Source organism: Motacilla alba, chromosome 15 (genome assembly GCF_015832195.1).
Source record: "Motacilla alba alba isolate MOTALB_02 chromosome 15, Motacilla_alba_V1.0_pri, whole genome shotgun sequence".
Taxonomy (NCBI): Eukaryota; Metazoa; Chordata; class Aves; order Passeriformes; family Motacillidae; genus Motacilla; species Motacilla alba.
Genome location: NC_052030.1, coordinates 13,132,148 through 13,150,361, shown reverse-complemented (window position 1 = coordinate 13,150,361; position 18,214 = coordinate 13,132,148). Strand labels below are relative to the sequence as shown.

At 46.1% G+C, this 18,214-nt stretch overlaps 1 protein-coding gene across 1 annotated transcript in view; it reads left to right on the top strand.

The window, feature by feature from the left end:
- Positions 1-18,214, top strand: part of TMEM132D (transmembrane protein 132D) — a 186,321-nt gene that overhangs the window by 60,192 nt on the left and 107,915 nt on the right. The window contains exon 3 of the mRNA XM_038152288.1: positions 13,738-13,881. Within this exon, the coding sequence (XP_038008216.1) occupies positions 13,738-13,881 (144 nt within the window). The remainder of the gene's footprint in view (positions 1-13,737; positions 13,882-18,214) is intronic.

Here is an 18,214-nt window from a genome sequence, read left to right as displayed (position 1 = left end):
ATGCAAAAGTGGAAGTTTTCTGTGTTTAGGGAAATGGGATTTGGGTAGTCCCTGAAAAACTACAAAGGGATGCATTACAGAGCTTGAGGACTGGTATAAAACAGAATAAACCTCATGGGAGCATGGGTTCCATCTAACCCACGGCTTCTGTGTGCCAGGACAAGACCTGCAGGTAGCCAGTCGCTGTTTCTGGGCATGGCCTCAGCCAGACCTTGCTGTTGCTTTTCCAGGATGGCACAGACCATTTCTTCTCTCTGTAAATATTTCCTTTCAAGAAGCAGCACAGAAGTGCCCTTTCCCTCAGAGTCTTGCTGGCATCCTGCTTTTTTGGTGTCCGTCACTTGCTTGGCATGGCATGGGATATGATCACAGGTCTCTCTTTCTCTCCCCAGAGTGAGTGATGGTATTGTTACAGGAACGTGGCAGATTGAGGACAGCAGAGCTCTTGTTCTCTCCTCCTATTCCAGCTGAAGGGGAGCTCTGCTGTGATGCCATCAAAAGCCCAACAGTGTCAGGAGAGCAGGGTGAGGGTGGGTGCAGGCATTCCAGCAGCTCTCAGACCCCTCCCCAGGCTGATGAGCTCTCCCTGTAACTCAGTGAAGTCTCATCTGTGACCTTTGGAAGGACGGGGGCCTGACGGGACTTGCAGTGTCTTTGCTTTCAGAGTGACTTCACAGAACACCAAACTTGTAAGAAGAACATTGAAAGTCTCTTGCTGGAATTAATTCTGATCTGACTTATACCCAATTTCATTCAAATCAGACAGTGCAGATGAGAGCTGGCAATTTGCATAGACACAGTAATTTGGAGAGGGCGTGCAGAAGAGCTTTTTAAAATCCACATGGAGTTCGTGTCCTCAGTCTCTGAGCATGGGTAAAATGTAGGAAATTCTGAATTCTAAGTCCTTTTTTTCCCCCTCTGACTCTCTTGTTTGCTCAAGTCCAATTATTCAGAACCAAAATATCCTATTATATCGTGGACCAAACAGGCACACTTTGCAGCTGTGTTGGGAAATGAATGAACATTTGAAAATGTGACTCTCTCATATTGCTGCATTATCATTAGTTTGAGTATGTGCTGCAAATAACATTTTGAAGACCAGGTTTCCTTTTGACTTTGAAAGAGACCTAAATTATTGAAATAATGAGCTAAAGTCTTATTTTAAATTGCATTCTGTTCCTTTAAATGGTGTTTTGCTATAAATTTCAGTTTTGTCTAATATTGCATTTAGCCATCTTTGGTTTTCAGCAGGTAACAGTCTTTTCCTGCATCACCACGATCAGTAGCAGGCTCAGTTTTAATTAATTCCCTGTTCTGGGCACATCCCAAGGCAGTGCCATGGCACTGATCAGTCAGTGCATAACCAAATACGCTCATGCTCTGCTAAGGAGCAGCACACCCAGTGACCCACTTTCCACATGCCAGTCTGCGCTCAAGGACAAACCCAATGAACATTTGCCATCAGGTGCTTCCCTCCAGCTGCACCCAGCAGAGCTGCTCCCAGCTGCTGAGGCCGGCAGGGTTTCCTGGCAGCCCTGCCTGGTGTTGGATTCTCTGCTGCCCGTGGCCTCTCCTCCCTTCAGAGCGATTTCCTGGGCAGGTGGAATGAAGTTAATTAGTGCAGCCCCTGTGCTGCTGCAGAGCGTACACATGAGCAGTGATGGCTCTGTCAGAAACTCGGCTTCCTAGAGGGAAGGTCTACAAATTAGCCTTCAGGAGGGCCTGTCAGATTTGGTTTTTTCTACTTTTCTTTTGCAGTGTGTATCATTTTAGTAAATCTCCTTTAGCAGTCACTCCCAGACTACCAGGCAGATATTTCTGGAAGAGGAGAAATTTCTTTATTTAGCAGAAAACCTTGGGGCTGATTTATTGCCCTTTGTACCTCCAGCCCTGGTGCTGTTGCAGATCACCCTTGGTGGCTCTGCCCCGGGCAGGGGATGGTGCTGGTGTGGCACAGGTGTCCCACAGGTGTCAACCTCTGCTCCCAGAACAGCGTGAGGTGGCAGGAAAAGCCTCTCCAAAGGAAGCTGCTCCCACACTCCCCTTCCCCACGGACTGAGCAGAGTAGGGTGAGACTTCAGTGACTGCTGGATTTGAGCTGGTTTCCCCCACATTAGCCCTGTTAGAACAAGCAGCTCTCAAAGATGTTTTCAATATGAGCCAATGGGGATTCCTGAAACACATTAGGGGGGTTTTGCCACTGAGATAGGGCTGAATTACAGGCTTTGCCATGGATGTTATACAATCCTAATGGACTGTAATCCTTGTAATACGACAGGTTTGTGACGGAGATTACTAAAATATTTATCCTTGGCATCTTTCCTTTTTCATACATTTGTTTTCTCTCTCTTAAGTGAAAGCAATACATTGACAGCAAACTAGAGGTATTTCATCAGTCTCTTATCAGCAGCCAGCACTAAAGCCAACAAGAAAAGGGTTGGGGGTTTTGAATAACATTTATTACATGGTGTTTTCTGTATTTCCTGACAAAGTTCCAAGAGAACCTTTGTAGCCACACAGAGCAGCCTGACACTTGCTTTTTCCAACTTGGAGCAGCCTGTGCTTAAAGATCTCTGTTTCCCCAGCCCCACGCTGCACACATTTCACCTTCTGCAGCTCTGCATTGTCACCTCGGGGTCCCCAGGCTCGGGGCTTTCTCCCCAGCCCAGCGTGCTGATGAAGAATAGATTTAAATCCAGATTTAAACACTCCACTGGGTTGCCAGTCCCTCCCCCAGCCCCTTCCAGGGCCGGTTGTTTTTGTGGCTGGTTTTGCTCTTTGCTGGGAGCTCGTGTGTCATGTCAGCAGCAGTTTGCTGGCAGTGGGGCTGTGGTGACAGGGGCTGTTGTTTAATTAGTGTCTCTCTAAAGTGCCTCGAGCTGGGGCAGCTGTTTGAGGGCCTCGCAGAGCCACCTTTGGTGTGGGCTTGGAATGAGGCTTCAAAGGGAGCTCCCTGGAAAGAATCTGCGTGCAAAACACTCCAGAGTGCTAATTTCTGTGAGCTGTGGGCTGAATTCTTCATTGCCCTGTTTGTTGATTCATCCTCTGCCTCTCTGCAATTTGGGCATACAACAGTGATTTTCAGAGCGATAGCCCTGTGTGCACGTTTTGTGCAGGAGACATTCCAGCCTCAGCTGGGAGAGTGTTCTTTGTGAAGCAAATGTCTGCCTTTCCCCCGTCTTAAACTCATTAAAAACCCCAAACCCATTCAAACCGTCTAAAACTCTAAATCCCCAGAGCTGGGGCTGTGAAGACAAATCCCCAGCCAGACCGTGGCTCGGAAAGGAGGGTTCAGAGGCCTCTACTGGCATCTCATTTGGGATGTGGGGGTTAATGGGTGGTACCTGAAGCTGGCCCACATTCCCTGGAGTTTGAAACAACGAGGGGAGAGGCAGTGTTTGATAAATTTACAATGTAAGTTACTTTCCTGGGCTCCTTTTCTGCAGTTTTTCTCTCTCTGTCGTGGTTTCTTCAGCCTGATGTTTCATCACCCTCATCACTTCATCATCCAGCCATTGTGTGGATGTTCCAGTTGCCTGCTAAAACAGCTTTTATTCTCTAGTGGTTTTTGTCCTAGGAGCTGGCAGCCAGGGACACAACCTTTTCCTGTCAAAAGCAGCTGTCTAGTGGTCACTTCTTCCTGGAGAATTTTAAAAAGTAGCAAATTAAATTAAGAGTGTTAATGTTTTTGGCTACTGGGCTTTTGCTGCAGGAGTAAAAAATGTCAGTCCTTGCCACAAGTAACATGTCTGCTCATTAAAACTTTTAAAACTCTCTATTTTCAATAGAGCAAATTTGTGCCTAAAATTTTGATGCACTAAACCTGGTGTCCAAGGCTACAAGGTTTTAATACAGAAGAGCAGAAAAATTCATGTGCACCTGAATTCTTGCTCAGTCCATGTTTTAAGTTCCCTTATTCTGTTTCATGGTGTTTAACTTGGAGCACTGATGGACAGGGGGGGTTCTCACCCATCTGAGCAGCTGTGCTGGGACAAGAAGCCTCACTCCTCATCTCACTGAGATGCACAAATGGAATGAGGCAGTCCAAGGATAGGCATGAAGAGTGAGGCTGAGAGATGTCGTTACTATTTTTTCAGGATTTAGATGTGGAGAGGTTACCAGCTGCCTCTGAGCTCCTCAGTAGCTCTTCTTGGAGAGCAATCAACGGAGGTTTTTGTGTTACTCCAAGGGGTCTCTTCTGCTTGTTTGGATCAGCCAAGCCTTCTCCCATGGCTCTTGAAGATGAAAATCATAACCAGAACTGTGCCCTGGCATGCTCTGGGGTTAGCTGCTGCAGCTGGGCACTGACAGCACTGCGTGTGCCCTACATTAAGGGCACAGGATAATTCTGAGCAGTGTCATTTTTGTATTAATTGAACTCCCTTCTGCATCAGTGGCTTCACTGAGCTGTTAGGCTTTGCCTGCAGCAGAGCTCCTTGCTGCTATTTAGCAAATGTTGCTTTGCTGGCCACTTGTGCAGATGACACAAAGGTGGGTAGATGTGGCACTATAAGAGCTGTAGTGTTCAGCCTGGATTTTATGTATATAACAAAAATTCCTAATTGAATTACTCAGTGAATATCTGTTTTATGCCAACAGCAACTCTTTGGAGCAATGCAGGCTTTTTTCCTCCAGTGAAAAATCTGCACCCTTTATTTATACAGTTCCTTTCCTTTCTCTTTGCTGTAGCCCTGGTGCTGTAAACCTTGAGTAATGTCATCAGGAATCAGTGGAGTTGCTCCCAGGAGGGAGGAAGGGTCTTTGCAGAACAGGCTTCTCAGGCTCAGGATTTTTGCAGCAAAGACTGCTCCATGGATTTGTGTCCCTCAGATGCTGTTCTCTGAACATCTGACACGCGTGTCATTGAGTGAAGGACGCATGGATCCGTGGGATTTTAGTTTTGGCCAGGCTAGTGTAACGGGTCCAGTTGCTGTCAGTGGCTCCTGTGTCACCTCCTGCAGGGAGCTGCACACAGCAGCGGATGAGAGAATTCCCGTGAAAGAGAACTAAGCAGTCACAATTTCTGTGATGTCCAGAAGATGATTTTATCTGCAGCTGTGAGAAGTTGCTAGGGAACAGAGCTAACTCATTTTTGCTGATGGCTCTTTGTTAGTGCTGTGGAGCAATGTTCCTTCCGCTCTCGGCGCTGCTGCTGCCTCATTCTGCATTAGGATGTGACTTGGAAACACCTCAGAACTGTCCTGCTGCTGGAGTCTGAAAGGAACTTTTCAACAAAAAACGTTTTTCAGGTCACTTCCAGCAGCAGCCCGTGCAGCAGGAGTGCTGGGAGTTCCCAGGTGTCACCACGGAGGTCCAGAAGGACAGGTGCAGTCTGGGGCCCTGGGAGGAGCATTGGGCTCACAGAGCCTTTGTTGGCTTCAGTCCCTTCAGCAGAGACAGGAGCGCTTTTGGAGGTTCTTGGTGTTATCTGTGGCTGCTGATACATTTTAGACTCAGCTAGAAGCACTTGCTATAAGATGCACAGTCCTTGTCACTGAGCATCAGGCAGCTGGGGGAGTTGGGCTGGTGGCTGCCTGGGGAGTCCAAATTCCTGCAGGTTTGATTGCTAGCAACATCCCTCCTTTCAGGTCTTGTGAAAAGGTCATTGGCCAGGCCATGGCTCTGAAGGAGTATCTGCATCCCTCAAAAAATTGCCTTATTGTGTGACCCCAAAACAAAAGGCCCTGTACCAGACACTGCTTTTCAGATAAAACCAAAGAACTGGTTTGACCAACCCCATTGCTTCTTGCTCTATATAGAGAATATTAAGGTCTGTTCCTATTTCTGTGACTTTTTGCAAGACTCATAGTGCACAATTCACCAGTTTTTTCTTCCTTTTTCTGTGCTCAATGTTTTCAGCCAATTCAAATGAACCATAAGAACCCCCCCCCATTGCTTTCCCATTCAGCAGAAATGCATATATGTACACATAAACACAGAGGGAAGGGTCCTACAGCTCTTTGGAAATGTTTTGTTGTTCTGTTCTCCTTCCTGCTCCACCTGCAGCGAGGGCTGGGTAATCCATCAGGGCGCTCACCCTGGGGCTGTCCCACGGCAGCCTCACTCCCACACTGCTTGTGCCCTGGTGCCTGATTCAGAATATGTTTTTCACCTGTGAAATGGGGCAGATGGCACTTTGTTTTCCCTGCACAGAGTGCCCAGTACTGTGCTTTGTTTTTCCTGTCTTTCCTTAAATCTAAGTCTAATTTAAAAAAATTGCTGGTTGCACAAGCTGTGCTGTTAGCAGCTTTGCTGCTGTTTGGCCAGGAATGAAAGGGATGTGCTGCATTGTTTGCTTTCTTACAAGCAATTTAGAAAGATTTCAGACCCTACATATAATTTTTTTGCATTTATTTTGGAAACAGTACTTTGAAGCAGTCCACGGGGCTCCCAACCACTTTAAATCAGCAGGCAGCACTGTTTATCTTTGCCTTTCATTTCTGTAAGCAAACACCTTCCTGCACAGCCTGGAATACAGAAATGATTTGCTGTGCTCTGGCTGCTCGTGGGTGCCCGGAGCTCTGTCCTGCAGGGGAAGGTGCTGGGGAGGGATCTCCTCCTCCTCCTGCCTCCAGCATCCTGAACAGCCCAGAGATGCAGGGAGCAGGAGGGGGCACCAGCCAGGCTGTGGGCATGGGGCAGCCCCGAGGGCTGTGGAAAACCTGTTCCTGCCCTTTCTGTCTCACTGGGAGTCCCAGGATGACTCCTGCTGGGGGGCACAGAGTGCCATTCCTAGCTGGAGTGTCTCTGGGGGTCTGCTTTGTGAGCTTCATCGAACTCAGGGTCTTTCTGAAAAAAGACCTAGTTCTGCTTCCCACTGAGGATGTGGCCCTCTGATGCCTTGTTTGGTGAGTAAATAGAGGTCAGAGCTGCAGACTCTCTATTTGTTTCTGCTTTAAATCGATTTGTATGCATCCTTTCCTTTTGGCTCTCCAGAGATGTCTGTGTTTTACATCTTGCAAAACATGTTTTTAACAAGGCCCTTGTTTGAAAGGCACAGCAGTAAAATCTGAATGTGTGTCGTGTGTGCATGTATGCAGAGATTGCACCTGTGTGCATGCACACAAACTTCAACCACAACAGGCAGTGTTTGGCAGCCCGTGAGATACACATTACAGACAAAGCTATTTTATTTAACTCCTGGTATCACAATTCAGCTTCTGAAGCCTAAATAGGTCTTGTGCCCTTTCACTAATTAAATTTCATTGTAAATCCACCTGGGCTATGCTTTTGTAATATCTGCGTTTGAATGGCGGGGGCTTGGTGGCTGTGTGGAATGGGTTTTCCTCCTGAAATGTTAATTAGGTGGAGAAAGTGTTGTGCTTTGGAAAAGCTGCATTGCAAACCCATAGATAAACAGATTGATTTAATTTTAATCTGCTTTCATGGTGATGCATAATGATAACTGGTTTCTGTCTCACAGGGCTGGAAACCACAGACCTTAATAAGAGTTTGTGGGTATATCATACAGCTTTAAATAGCTTCTGTTGTGCTAGACTGCTCTCCATAAATTATTCCAACTCCATCAGCATCTCAGGGACTCCCCATCCTCTTCTGCTGTGGATTTTCAATCAGTGCAACTATTAGTGTAATCTGAAGAAACTTGGAGGTATCTGCTCTGAAAACAACTGCCAACACTGCTTTGTACATCAAGTATTCAACGGGGAGAGCAGAACCAAAAAAAGCCTTGCAGAAGCCAGCTCTGCAGATCAAATCACAGCATCCAAATCCTACCTTTTATAAGCCATGCCAGAATTAATTATGGAATTAAAGCCAGACGTTCAGATGGTTGGTATGAAGTGTCTTACCACATGACCTGTTTTTTGTGATCTCCCTTTCCTGCTGAGCTGAGGTGCAGTTCACTTCAACCACTTCTAGAACAGTTGGTTTAAACGGGCCCTTCTCAAATACAATTGCCTCCATTGAAAGAGTTTCAGCTTTAAAGATTTCTTCTTGATGGGGAAATAATTTTTGGGTTTAATGGTCTAAATTTCTTCAGGGGTTTGTGATAGATACAGATCCAGAAAGCCTTTGTATACCTGGTTTTCATGTGCTCACAGCAAATATGCCCTAAGTCTGACAAAGATGGGCTGAGTTGTGCCTGTTTTCTCAATGACAGACACGTTTTATTTTTGACTGGTGTTCAAAGTGCCTCTTTCAGCTCAAATTCTGTCCTAGATTAGCTTCAGCCATGAAAAGCAATGAAACTGCAGAGGAAGGCAAAAGAAGAGTATGACCTCAAAGTGCATAAATTTAGCATCACCCCAGTGCTGTACATAAAATTGGAAATGCTGGGAACACAAATTCCAGCCAGCCCTCCTTGTGCTGTGGAATGGTTAATTTGGTCTCATCTACCGAGGGCTTCTCAAATGGGAATGGATTTTGGCCCAAGGATGGTTTTTCAGGGAGACTGGAAAGACAAAGGGCTGGATTACCTCTGGGTTTTGTTTTCACTGTGAGTCTTGGCCTCATGCTTCACCCTCTCACTGTGACTGAGTCTGGTGAGCTCTCTAACATTCCTCATTCCCATTCCAGTGCTGTTCATGAGTTTACCAGCTTCTCTGGCATCCACAAACCTGATATCCCATATTGCCTTCAGTTCTGGTACTCCAGGATTTAAAAGAAACTCTGTCCTGAAGTAAAGCCAGAACATTTGTTGCTGTTCTCCATTGTTTTGTGATATTTTTGTGCATTTGAATATGACTCTTTGAGCACAGAGGCCCCAGGGAGGGGAGGAGGTTGTGTGCAGGCAGTGAAACATCAGGATGTAAATGTCAGCAGAAGTGTTCTGGTATCAAAACGGCCTCATTGAAGGAACATACAGCTCCAGCCTGACCTCAGATCCTGCAGAGATGTCTGCATTTAATGTACCACAGCATTAACAGGATCATTCTGCACTTACTTGCCAGCAAGAGACAGCTCCCAGGGAACTCTGTGAGTGCATCCACAGCTCAGTCATGCCGCAGCTGCTGTCTCAATTTTAGATCCCATGGTAGCACCTGGCCCCACACTGCCTGATTTCAAGCATGACATTTAATTCTGGTCTTCAGGAAGACCCTGAGGAGGTCTGCCAGCTCCTGCTTGGTGTCTGGAGGGTGGCTGGGTTTGCCCTTCAGCCCCTTCCAGGCTCAGGGAGTACAGACAAGATAAGGTGCTTCCAGCTCCACGAGCAGCAATTTGTCCTTGGGTCTAGAGGGGTGTCACCAGAAGGAGCCTGTGTGAGGAGCAAGCCCTGGCATTGTCCCCAGCAAAAACGGGCTCTGGGCAATGAGAGGTGTAGGGCTGGCAATGCCTGCAGGGTTTGTGCAGGGAGTACTCTGCTGCTGACTTAATCAGTGCCTTTGACTTTGCAGTGAGTAAAAATTGACCCGATTCCTTTGTTCCATGCCGTGGGAAGCTGTGGTCAGGTCCTTTTCTGCTCGCATTGTGCTTGCCTTTGGTTTGAAATGGGTGGTGGGGGACAGCCTCTCCCCTCCCCTCCTGCTCCCGTCCCTGCTGCCCGAAGGAGCTGGATGTTGGCAGAGGGAAGGCTGCCATCCTGCACTGCTCTGCTGTCTCTCCATTGCTGGGTTAAGGTCAGGCTCTGGGCAGGAACAAACACTGAAGATAAACAGAAACAGAAGCCCCTTCTAGTGATTTCTGAAATGCTCTGGGGAGATGCAGTGACAAGGCAATCTCAGAGGCCGCTGTGATGTCTGGTAGGTGCCTAGGAGCTCTCACAAATGCCCCCTCTGCACACAGTTTATCTGCCACCTTCTCCTCGCTGCTGGTGACAAGATCACAACCAGCAGTAGCAGGATGTTAACAGGCTCCCTTTTCTTTTTCTGCTTTGATGTTGAAAGTAGCTCTCTTTCTCAGAAGGACCATGAAAGGTTCTCACAGATCTTTGCCCCGAGCACTTACAGTAATGAAAAGCTAACTTCAATGTCACGGGTCTGAAGCATCTTTATTTAGAGCTGTTTAGGGGTCAGATTGCCTGTTTATTTGTGCTGTGTTGGGAAGGGGGGTGATGCTCGTGTGCTGGGAGCAGAGCACTGTCAGAGTGAGGTGGGGAGGGGAACCTGGACAGGACAGGGTGTCCGTGCCCATCCCATCCTGGGCAGGGTGTCCGTGCCCATCCCATCCTGGGCAGGGTGTCCGTGCCCATCCCATCCTGGGCAGGGTGTCCGTGCCCATCCCATCCTAGGCAGGGTGTCCGTGCCCATCCCATCCTAGGCAGGGTGTCTGTGCCCATCCTGGGCAGGGTGTCTGTGCCCATCCCATCCTAGGCAGGGTGTCCGTGCCCATCCCATCCCGGGCAGGGTGTCTGTGCCCATCCTGGGCAGGGTGTCCATGCCCATCCCATCCTAGGCAGGGTGTCCGTGCCCATCCCATCCTAGGCAGGGTGTCCGTGCCCATCCCATCCTGGGCAGGGTGTCCATGCCCATCCCATCCTGGGCAGGGTGTCTGTGCCCATCCCATCCTGGGCAGGGTGTCTGTGCCCATCCTGGGCAGGGTGTCCGTGCCCATCCCATCCTAGGCAGGGTGTCTGTGCCCATCCCATCCTGGGCAGGGTGTCTGTGCCCATCCCATCCTAGGCAGGGTGTCTGTGCCCATCCTGGGCAGGGTGTCTGTGCCCATCCCATCCTGGGCAGGGTGTCCATGCCCATCCCATCCCGGGCAGGGTGTCCACGCTCAGGAATGACACGGGCTGAAGGCCAAGCACTAATGTTTGTAAACTGCAGGGACTGGAGGTGCTGCAGCACACCCTGTGATAAAGGACAGAGGATGCTGCTGCATTTTAATTGGAGCTGCAGCCTCTTCCATCACGAGAGTAAACAGTGCTCAGTGGGTCAGGGGACAGAATTGGGAATCGCTATCTTTATGCACTTAGGTAATGCGTTTCCTTGATTTCAGTTGTGATGTATTGATTCTGGGAGTTCCTTCTGTGCTTTTTCTTTGCTTCTCCCTTCCCTTGATTTGTACCCTGTCAGCATTGACGAGTTTTTAGGGATGTGGACTCCCAAGGGCTTTGTTTGCTGTGATTGATTTGGTGCGAGGGGTGAGCTGCTCAGGAGCCTGGGGAAGTGATGTGAGCAGTGATCCAGAGGTAAATAACAGCCAGGAAGGTGGTTAGCTGGATGGGCTGCTTGTTTGGAGAGAAACAACCCCAAACCAGCCACGATTCAGATGTTTATGGCCTTCCTTTCCTCCTCTCCACCAAAGTGAAGTGCTGGGCACAAAACACTCCAAGGGCTCCTCTTGCTGCAGCCCAGCCTCGGTGTTTGAGCAAACTTACAACGTGTTGTACTTACTCTGTTAACTGAGAGCAAACGGATGGAAAAGCTTTGCTGGGCAGGGTTTTGGTGTACTGCAACTGAGAAATGTCAGGCTGAACAGAGAGACAGCCAGGGCAGCCCTGGGCAGCAGCTGAGGGATCAAACCCTGGGGTGCCCTGGGACAGCCAGGCCATCCCATACTGCAGCGTGGCCACGAAGTCACTGAGCTCTGGCAGCAGCCAGTGCTCTCACCTCAGGTGACTTCAGCTTCAGCTGGTGACAGAAAACACGCCCTCAGTGTTATTGACCCTGTTTCACCCAGGTCATTCCTTCTTCAGTAATTGCAATGTGCTGCTGCCGCTGTAAATGGAGTGAATAAAATTCTGCAGCTGCCCAACAGTGAAAAACACAGCACTGAGACATCCTGGAGGACAAAACATTTCCTGGGATCGAGGAATTGAAGTTTCTGGGCTAATTATAGAAGTATATTAATCTGATTCCTCAAAATGAGTTCCTAACCTCTAATTCTGTAGAAAAGAGCACACTTGTGTCGGTGTTTTCAGTAAAATCAGGGGATTGGAGCCTTTCACAGGTGACTAAATGAGACCTTCTCTCTTCTGAGAAATCCTGATCCACAGACTGCGTTTACCCCAAGGATCTGCATTTCTTTTGAAGCATTAGAAATCAGTGCAGGATGGCAGTTTGTCATTGGATAAAGTGAATGTCAAGGATAAACAAACTCAGCTTGTCCTGCTGGTTGTGTGTCCATTTTTCTGGCTTACCTCCTCACCCTGGCATTTAAAGGAATCCCGATAGAAAAACAGGAGGATGGCATCAGCTATGTGTCTGTGCTTGTACACTTCTTTTACTATAGTTTTAAAAGCTTTTTACAATGAAGAATGATTTTTCTTCGATTTTCAGTGTGTATCTGTTTGCTGAGCCTCTCTGTACCTCCCTCTCTGAGACATCAGGAATGGAGTTCAATTTCCACTCTCCTTTGACCACTGATCTCTTGTCCTGAGGGATGTCTGCTCTAGCAGCAGTGACTGCTCCTGCTTAAAATTCATGTTGTCAAATTAGCATAGGAGAACTTGCACAAAAATTGGCAGCCTCCACGTATTTATTCTTCCAGGTGTGCTAAGGAAATTGCAGCCACTGCTATTGAGTTCGTGCTGGAAGAAAGGAGATTTAATCCTTTTTGTTCAACACAGTTGAAGGAATCCTTTGGCTTTTTATTCTGAAAACATCTGTGTGGATCTTGTCCTTCAAAGATTTCCTGAGCAATTTCATGCGGGGGCAGAGCTGACAGTGCTGTTTGCTGCTCTGCGAGGCAGCAGCTGCTCACACAAAAACCTCACGTACCTTTTGGGGTTTCTGCCCAGAACTGAGAACTTGCCGTGGCATTGAATGCATCTTGTGTATGAGATTTTATAATTAAACTGTCATTTCCTGACCCCTCATGAGGCTTGACCACAATGGACTTGTAAGCACATTCAGGAACCAGAAGTGAACAGCACCAGAGGCTCCCGGGTCAGTAATTTGGCCAACGTTGTATTTATACCTGTGGGGTAATTCAGTCGTGCCCTGAGGTAGGAATTTTGGAAAACAGAGAGACAGACTTAAAGAATGCCACACCTGGTGAGAGGAATTGAAACAGATATTTGGAAGTGCATCTCTCTCTGTATAAAGTCCCTCTTCTCCACTTGTGCTTAATAACTTGTAGTTTTTATTCTGGTTATTCTTTCGGCATGCAACCCCAGAAGTATTGTGCTAGCAGATGAGAACTAGAAAGCACCTCTCAGTAGGAGCCAGTCCAGTTTGCCATATGGCTTTTCCTCTCGTACATGGAAACAGAGCACCAGAGAAACCTGCTGCTTTAGGAAAAATAAGAATTTTTAAATAAGTATTTTTAAGTTCAGAGCTGACAGGACAATTAAATGCAACAGTATTAAAATAAAAAGTTGTGGACTCAAAAAGATGATGAAAATAAGAGCAAAGATAAGGATTGTCATCTTAGAGTAATCCAGAGAGGGAGGAGAGAAAGGGTTGATTTTGTTTGTAGTGAAGCCTGGCAATGGCTCTTCACTCCAGCACCCAGCTCCCTTCTTTTTACCCCAAAAATGGTACTTTCTGCTGCAATACAGTACCTTGCAGCCAGGAGAGAGCCTCAACGTGCCCAGAGTGTGGGCAAGGGAAGAGCAGGAGCGAGGAGCCTGCTCCAGAGCACACCTGCCCTTCCATCTAGCTATGACTAAAGCTGGAATTGCCGTTAGTTCAATCAGATTTGTCCTGATACAATCTCTTCAAAATATGAAAGCCTTAATTAATTCTCTCATCTCCTTTCCTTGTCCTGCTGCTGAACTCTTAATGGGTGGTGGCATTTTCGGTGGGGCAGCGATGAGAACACGATGATGAGATAAGGAATAGGTTGAGCTGGTGTTTCCTGTCTGATTGCTGCCATATATTCTTATTTTCCTAGGGCCAAGGTGAAGCGAGGTGTGAACGTTTTCAGCGTGAGGGCCAGCAGCCCGTACCTGTGGGACATCAGAGAGAGCGGGGATGCTGCTGGGAAATACGCCCCAGCCGTTGTGGTTTGCCAGAGGAAATCTGCTGCTGAGAGCAGGTAGGTCACGTCCAGCAGCCTTGCTTTTCACAACTCCTGGCTGTTTTCAATACATTTCAATTATTTTAATACATTTTCCTATGGTGCGTGAGGAAATGCTTTTGGAAAAGCTGTGACTGCCTTTGTTTTGCACTCATTGCTCCATCCACCACACAAATGTTACTCAGTCCTAGTGCTCAGAGGAAGTGAAAACTAGCAGAAAATGCTGTTGGCACAAATTATTTAGAAGAACTTGTTTAATATCTTTGAGTTTAATTTTTTTCAAATTATTTAATTTTTTTTTCAAATTATCTTCATATGGCTGTTTGTGGTGGTTTTTTTGGTTTGGTTTATTAATTTTACCTGGGGTTTTCTTGGTGGGTTGGGTCCCTTTCCTTTCTCTGTGGGGTTTTTTCCTTGTTTTTGCTTTGGTCACTTGTGACTGTATGATAATGATGCTGAGGGTGAGGTTTATATCAATTTTTGATCTGCGGTAGGAAGCAGATTTTCTGTTTTCCATTCCCATTCTGCAACATTGACCTGTCTTAAAATGCCTTCATCTGGCAGGTGGATGTTCCTTTTTTAATCACAACTATTTTGTTTAATGAATACATTTTTATACAATGTGCTGCTTCTTGTTCATTGCTTCTGGAACTGCAAGTCAAGTGCCCATTTATAAGGACCTGACTGCCTTTGTGGTTGGCATTGCTGATAGAAAACTTCCCTCATTATGTGTGTGATTCACCTGTGAAATGTTACAAAAGCTGATAGGGTTTGGGGATTTATTACGTGGTTTATGATATATAAATAAATATATAAGATATATAGTAAATATAAGTAAATATTTAAAATATTTAAGTAAATATCTTCTGAATCCAATAATTAAGAAGTTTCATCTCCTTGCAATCTGCGTGTATGAAAAAAAAGGAAGGGAAGAACTTCCCTTTGTAATCACTTTCTGCTTATCATAACTCAGATTCTGCCCAGTTCCTTTGCTATAGTGTGCTGAATTTTCCCCATCTAAAGCATATATTGTCATATATCTGACTGAATGGCATTGGGCAAAGCAGAAATGTGTGTGTACGCCAAGGTGGGAGCTTGCTGTGCCGGGCACAGTCTGTCACATTCCTGAAAATCCCCCTTGAAAGCTACTGGAAGAAAGGATGAATATTTTCATTGACAGAAATGGGCACTGGATCAAAGTCAGAGATTATTTCAGCGATGAGTTTTCCATCACACTTTATCTTGTTGGGCCCACGGAGTGCATTTGCCTGATTTCTCTTCCTCGGCAGGGAAATGCAAAGCAGCCTCATGGGGAAATTGAATCTTGGCAACTTAACTTCCCTTCACTATTCATCATCCGGTGGCAATCCTTTACAATGACCCCTGGTACACTAAACATAAATTACTATGTCATCTTTCATGTAGTGCTTGTGGATTCTGGGTGCTTGCACGTGCTGAGTATAAACATTGCTGTATGTTTATTACAAGAAATCTGGGGTTGTACACAGATTTTACTGGAAAGAAAACCCAGGGAGGAGAAGGTGTGCGTGCACCTCTCCGGTGGCTCCTGGTTTGATTTGCTCCATCGAGTTCCCAGCTGAGATTTTCTGGTTTTCTCACTTCTGAGAACTTCTTCCTCCCTCTTTGTAAACAAGTGCAAAGTATTTGCAATGCATTACCCAGTGTATTGTTTTCCTCATTAAATTTAGTTGGCTCTGCTTAGCTCTGCATTTGAAGAAGCAAGATCAGGCATTACATGGGCAAAGCACATTACATGTGCTCTGCAGTTTCTGGGAAATAATTTATCCTTATCTAGAAATGTTTGATGGCACCAAATAGGCACACTGGGTCACAGTTAAATATTGATGTCCCTTACCCAATTTTTGGCCTCCATAGTTCATTTAGAAATTACAGAAACTCTGTTTGCCTGTTCTTTAATTTCTCCTAAAAAGCAGAGGTCTGATCACATGGATGCAAAGGTGGCAATGTTAATTAACTGCAGATTCAGTACCTTTGTGTTCCTGATAGTTTTACATGGATCAGAAAATAGTGTTAATAAAGCTAACTCGGTGTGACAAGTGTAATTTCACGGCTTAAGGAGGCACTTGTGCAAGTGACAAACCAGAGCAGGATGCCAGAGCCTTCCCTGCTCGGGGTTTGAAATATATCCGTCATTTTGTTTGGAGAGGTTCTGGCAGCGGCAGCTTATCGTAACAGGATTAACATATAAATATTATCACAGCCAGCAGGGTGTTTTCAGATGAATATTAACAGCAAATATTATGATTCTGTCTGGGAATAACTAATTAAGCCCATCTGTCAAATATGATTTGAAGTTCTCGTGCCTTGCTTTTTACGGGCTGGCGACAGTGTTCCAGATTAATGGTGAGGCAATTAGAAAGTTCTCCCCAATTCTTCTGATTTCCTTCTCAGGCAGTAATAATTTCGTAACGCTCTAAATCCTGACCCAGGAGATGATTAGATGGGTTTACTGCTTGTAGCATCTGCACAGCACTGCTGTTGTTCCCCGTGAAGCATCGATCTCCCACCCCTCTCCTGTCAAGCAGGTGACCAAACAAGCCAAGAGAAAACGGTGTGGGAATGGAACGGTGATCAGAAATGGGACTGGGGAAACCCTTCAAACACTGGCTGAGTCTGGGAGATGCATCCTAATCTGTGCCATCCTTCTGTCCTGGGAGTTGGCCGGTTTTATTTTTGTGGATTCCTCACGAAATGAGGTGAATGGAACAGGAAGGTGAGGTTCAGGAGCCCTGCATGTCCTGCAGCTCAGCTTAGGGCTGTTTCTCACCTCACCCAAAACAGGGCGTCTCTGCCGTGCCAGTGGTGATTGAGAGGAGGAACAGGCAGAAGTTAGAGGTCTGGATTGCTGCCTGTTGTCCCCCTGTGACTGCTGCTGGGCTGGCAGTGTCCCAGGCGGGATGGGCTGGAAAACCCTTGGGGTGGCTGCAGATGAAGATTGGTTGGGTTTTCCTCCTCTGCAGAACACAACTGGCAGCACGTCCCTCTACCCACAGCTGCTGTGGAGACATTAGGCAAGATGGTCTGATGTGATAGCAGTGGGTGTCATGATCCTCTTACAATATCCATCCATGTTTCTGTTTTGGGGTAGCAATGTTTGTTATTCCCATTCCATTACTGTGCTCTGTGCCTGTGGCAGGAATGAGGCCACTGATTCAGTCAAATAGAAAATAATTACAGACAAAGCTTGGCCATCTCTGAGTAGAACCTTAATGAACATTTCCTGCCTTATCACCAGAAGTATTTCAGTTATATAATGGATAATTTGCTTGGCAATTTCCTTTCCCTTTTTCTGGAAATGTAACAAGGACAGTGTTTGTTTTGGTACTTTTCCTCCTCAGTTCTGTAGCACTGAAGGAGTTGCTGGTTTGTGCTGCCTGAAACCAGATGCTGCTGTCACAGAAACTGATTTTCAGTTTGATCTACAAGTGACTGAATCAGTTTGTGAGAACGTGAGCACTGTGAGAGACAGTAACAGGATCTTCTAGGCTATATTCTTCATTTATTCTTGCAGGTCTCGTTTGTTCATGGTACTGTATTTCAGGGCTTAATTTTCTTAACACTTTTATAACTGAAGAAATTAACTTGATATTAAATAACAACAGGGGACTGGAAAACGTATGCCAACATTGCCTTTGATTTTCTACACAATATTTTCTTTGTATTGCATTTATGCCATTGTCCTTGGTGCCCTGTTTCTCTAATTTTCCCATTAAACATTTATTAAACATTTTCATGTTATAAATGCAGAGAGCTATTGCCTCACTCTCTTACTTGTTGCACATGCCCGCACATTTGATGGACTCCCAAGAGAGCTGTAGTCCTAAAACACTTCTGAAGCCAACAAGAGCAACAAATTTAACATAAATAACAGCCTAATGGCCACAATAATTACACTCTGTCTCTTGTGCTGTTCATCAAAATGCTTCATAAAAGTAGTTTAATGTTTTAGATCACCATTAATTTTTTTCCTTGCTCTCATGTGCTCACATGACTCTGTCACCTAGAAATGTATTATTGCTTGGAAAGAGAAATTTCTACTCTGAAATGAGAGAAAAGGACGTGTGATGTAGTTTAAAAAATCCCCTTGTATTTTGTCACATCCCATCCTGTGGGAATCACGTGAGCTTCACTTTGTGACGATGAAATAAAAGCAAGAAAGAGATGGCAGAAATCAGACTTTCAGAACAGAATATACCCAAGGGTGATGTTTTCAGAGCTGGACAGGCCAGTGGGCGAAGGGCTGGGCTGGGCTGGGTGTTTGGGGATTTTAGTGGCAACCCAATGCTTTATTTGTTCATGTGAATTCTAA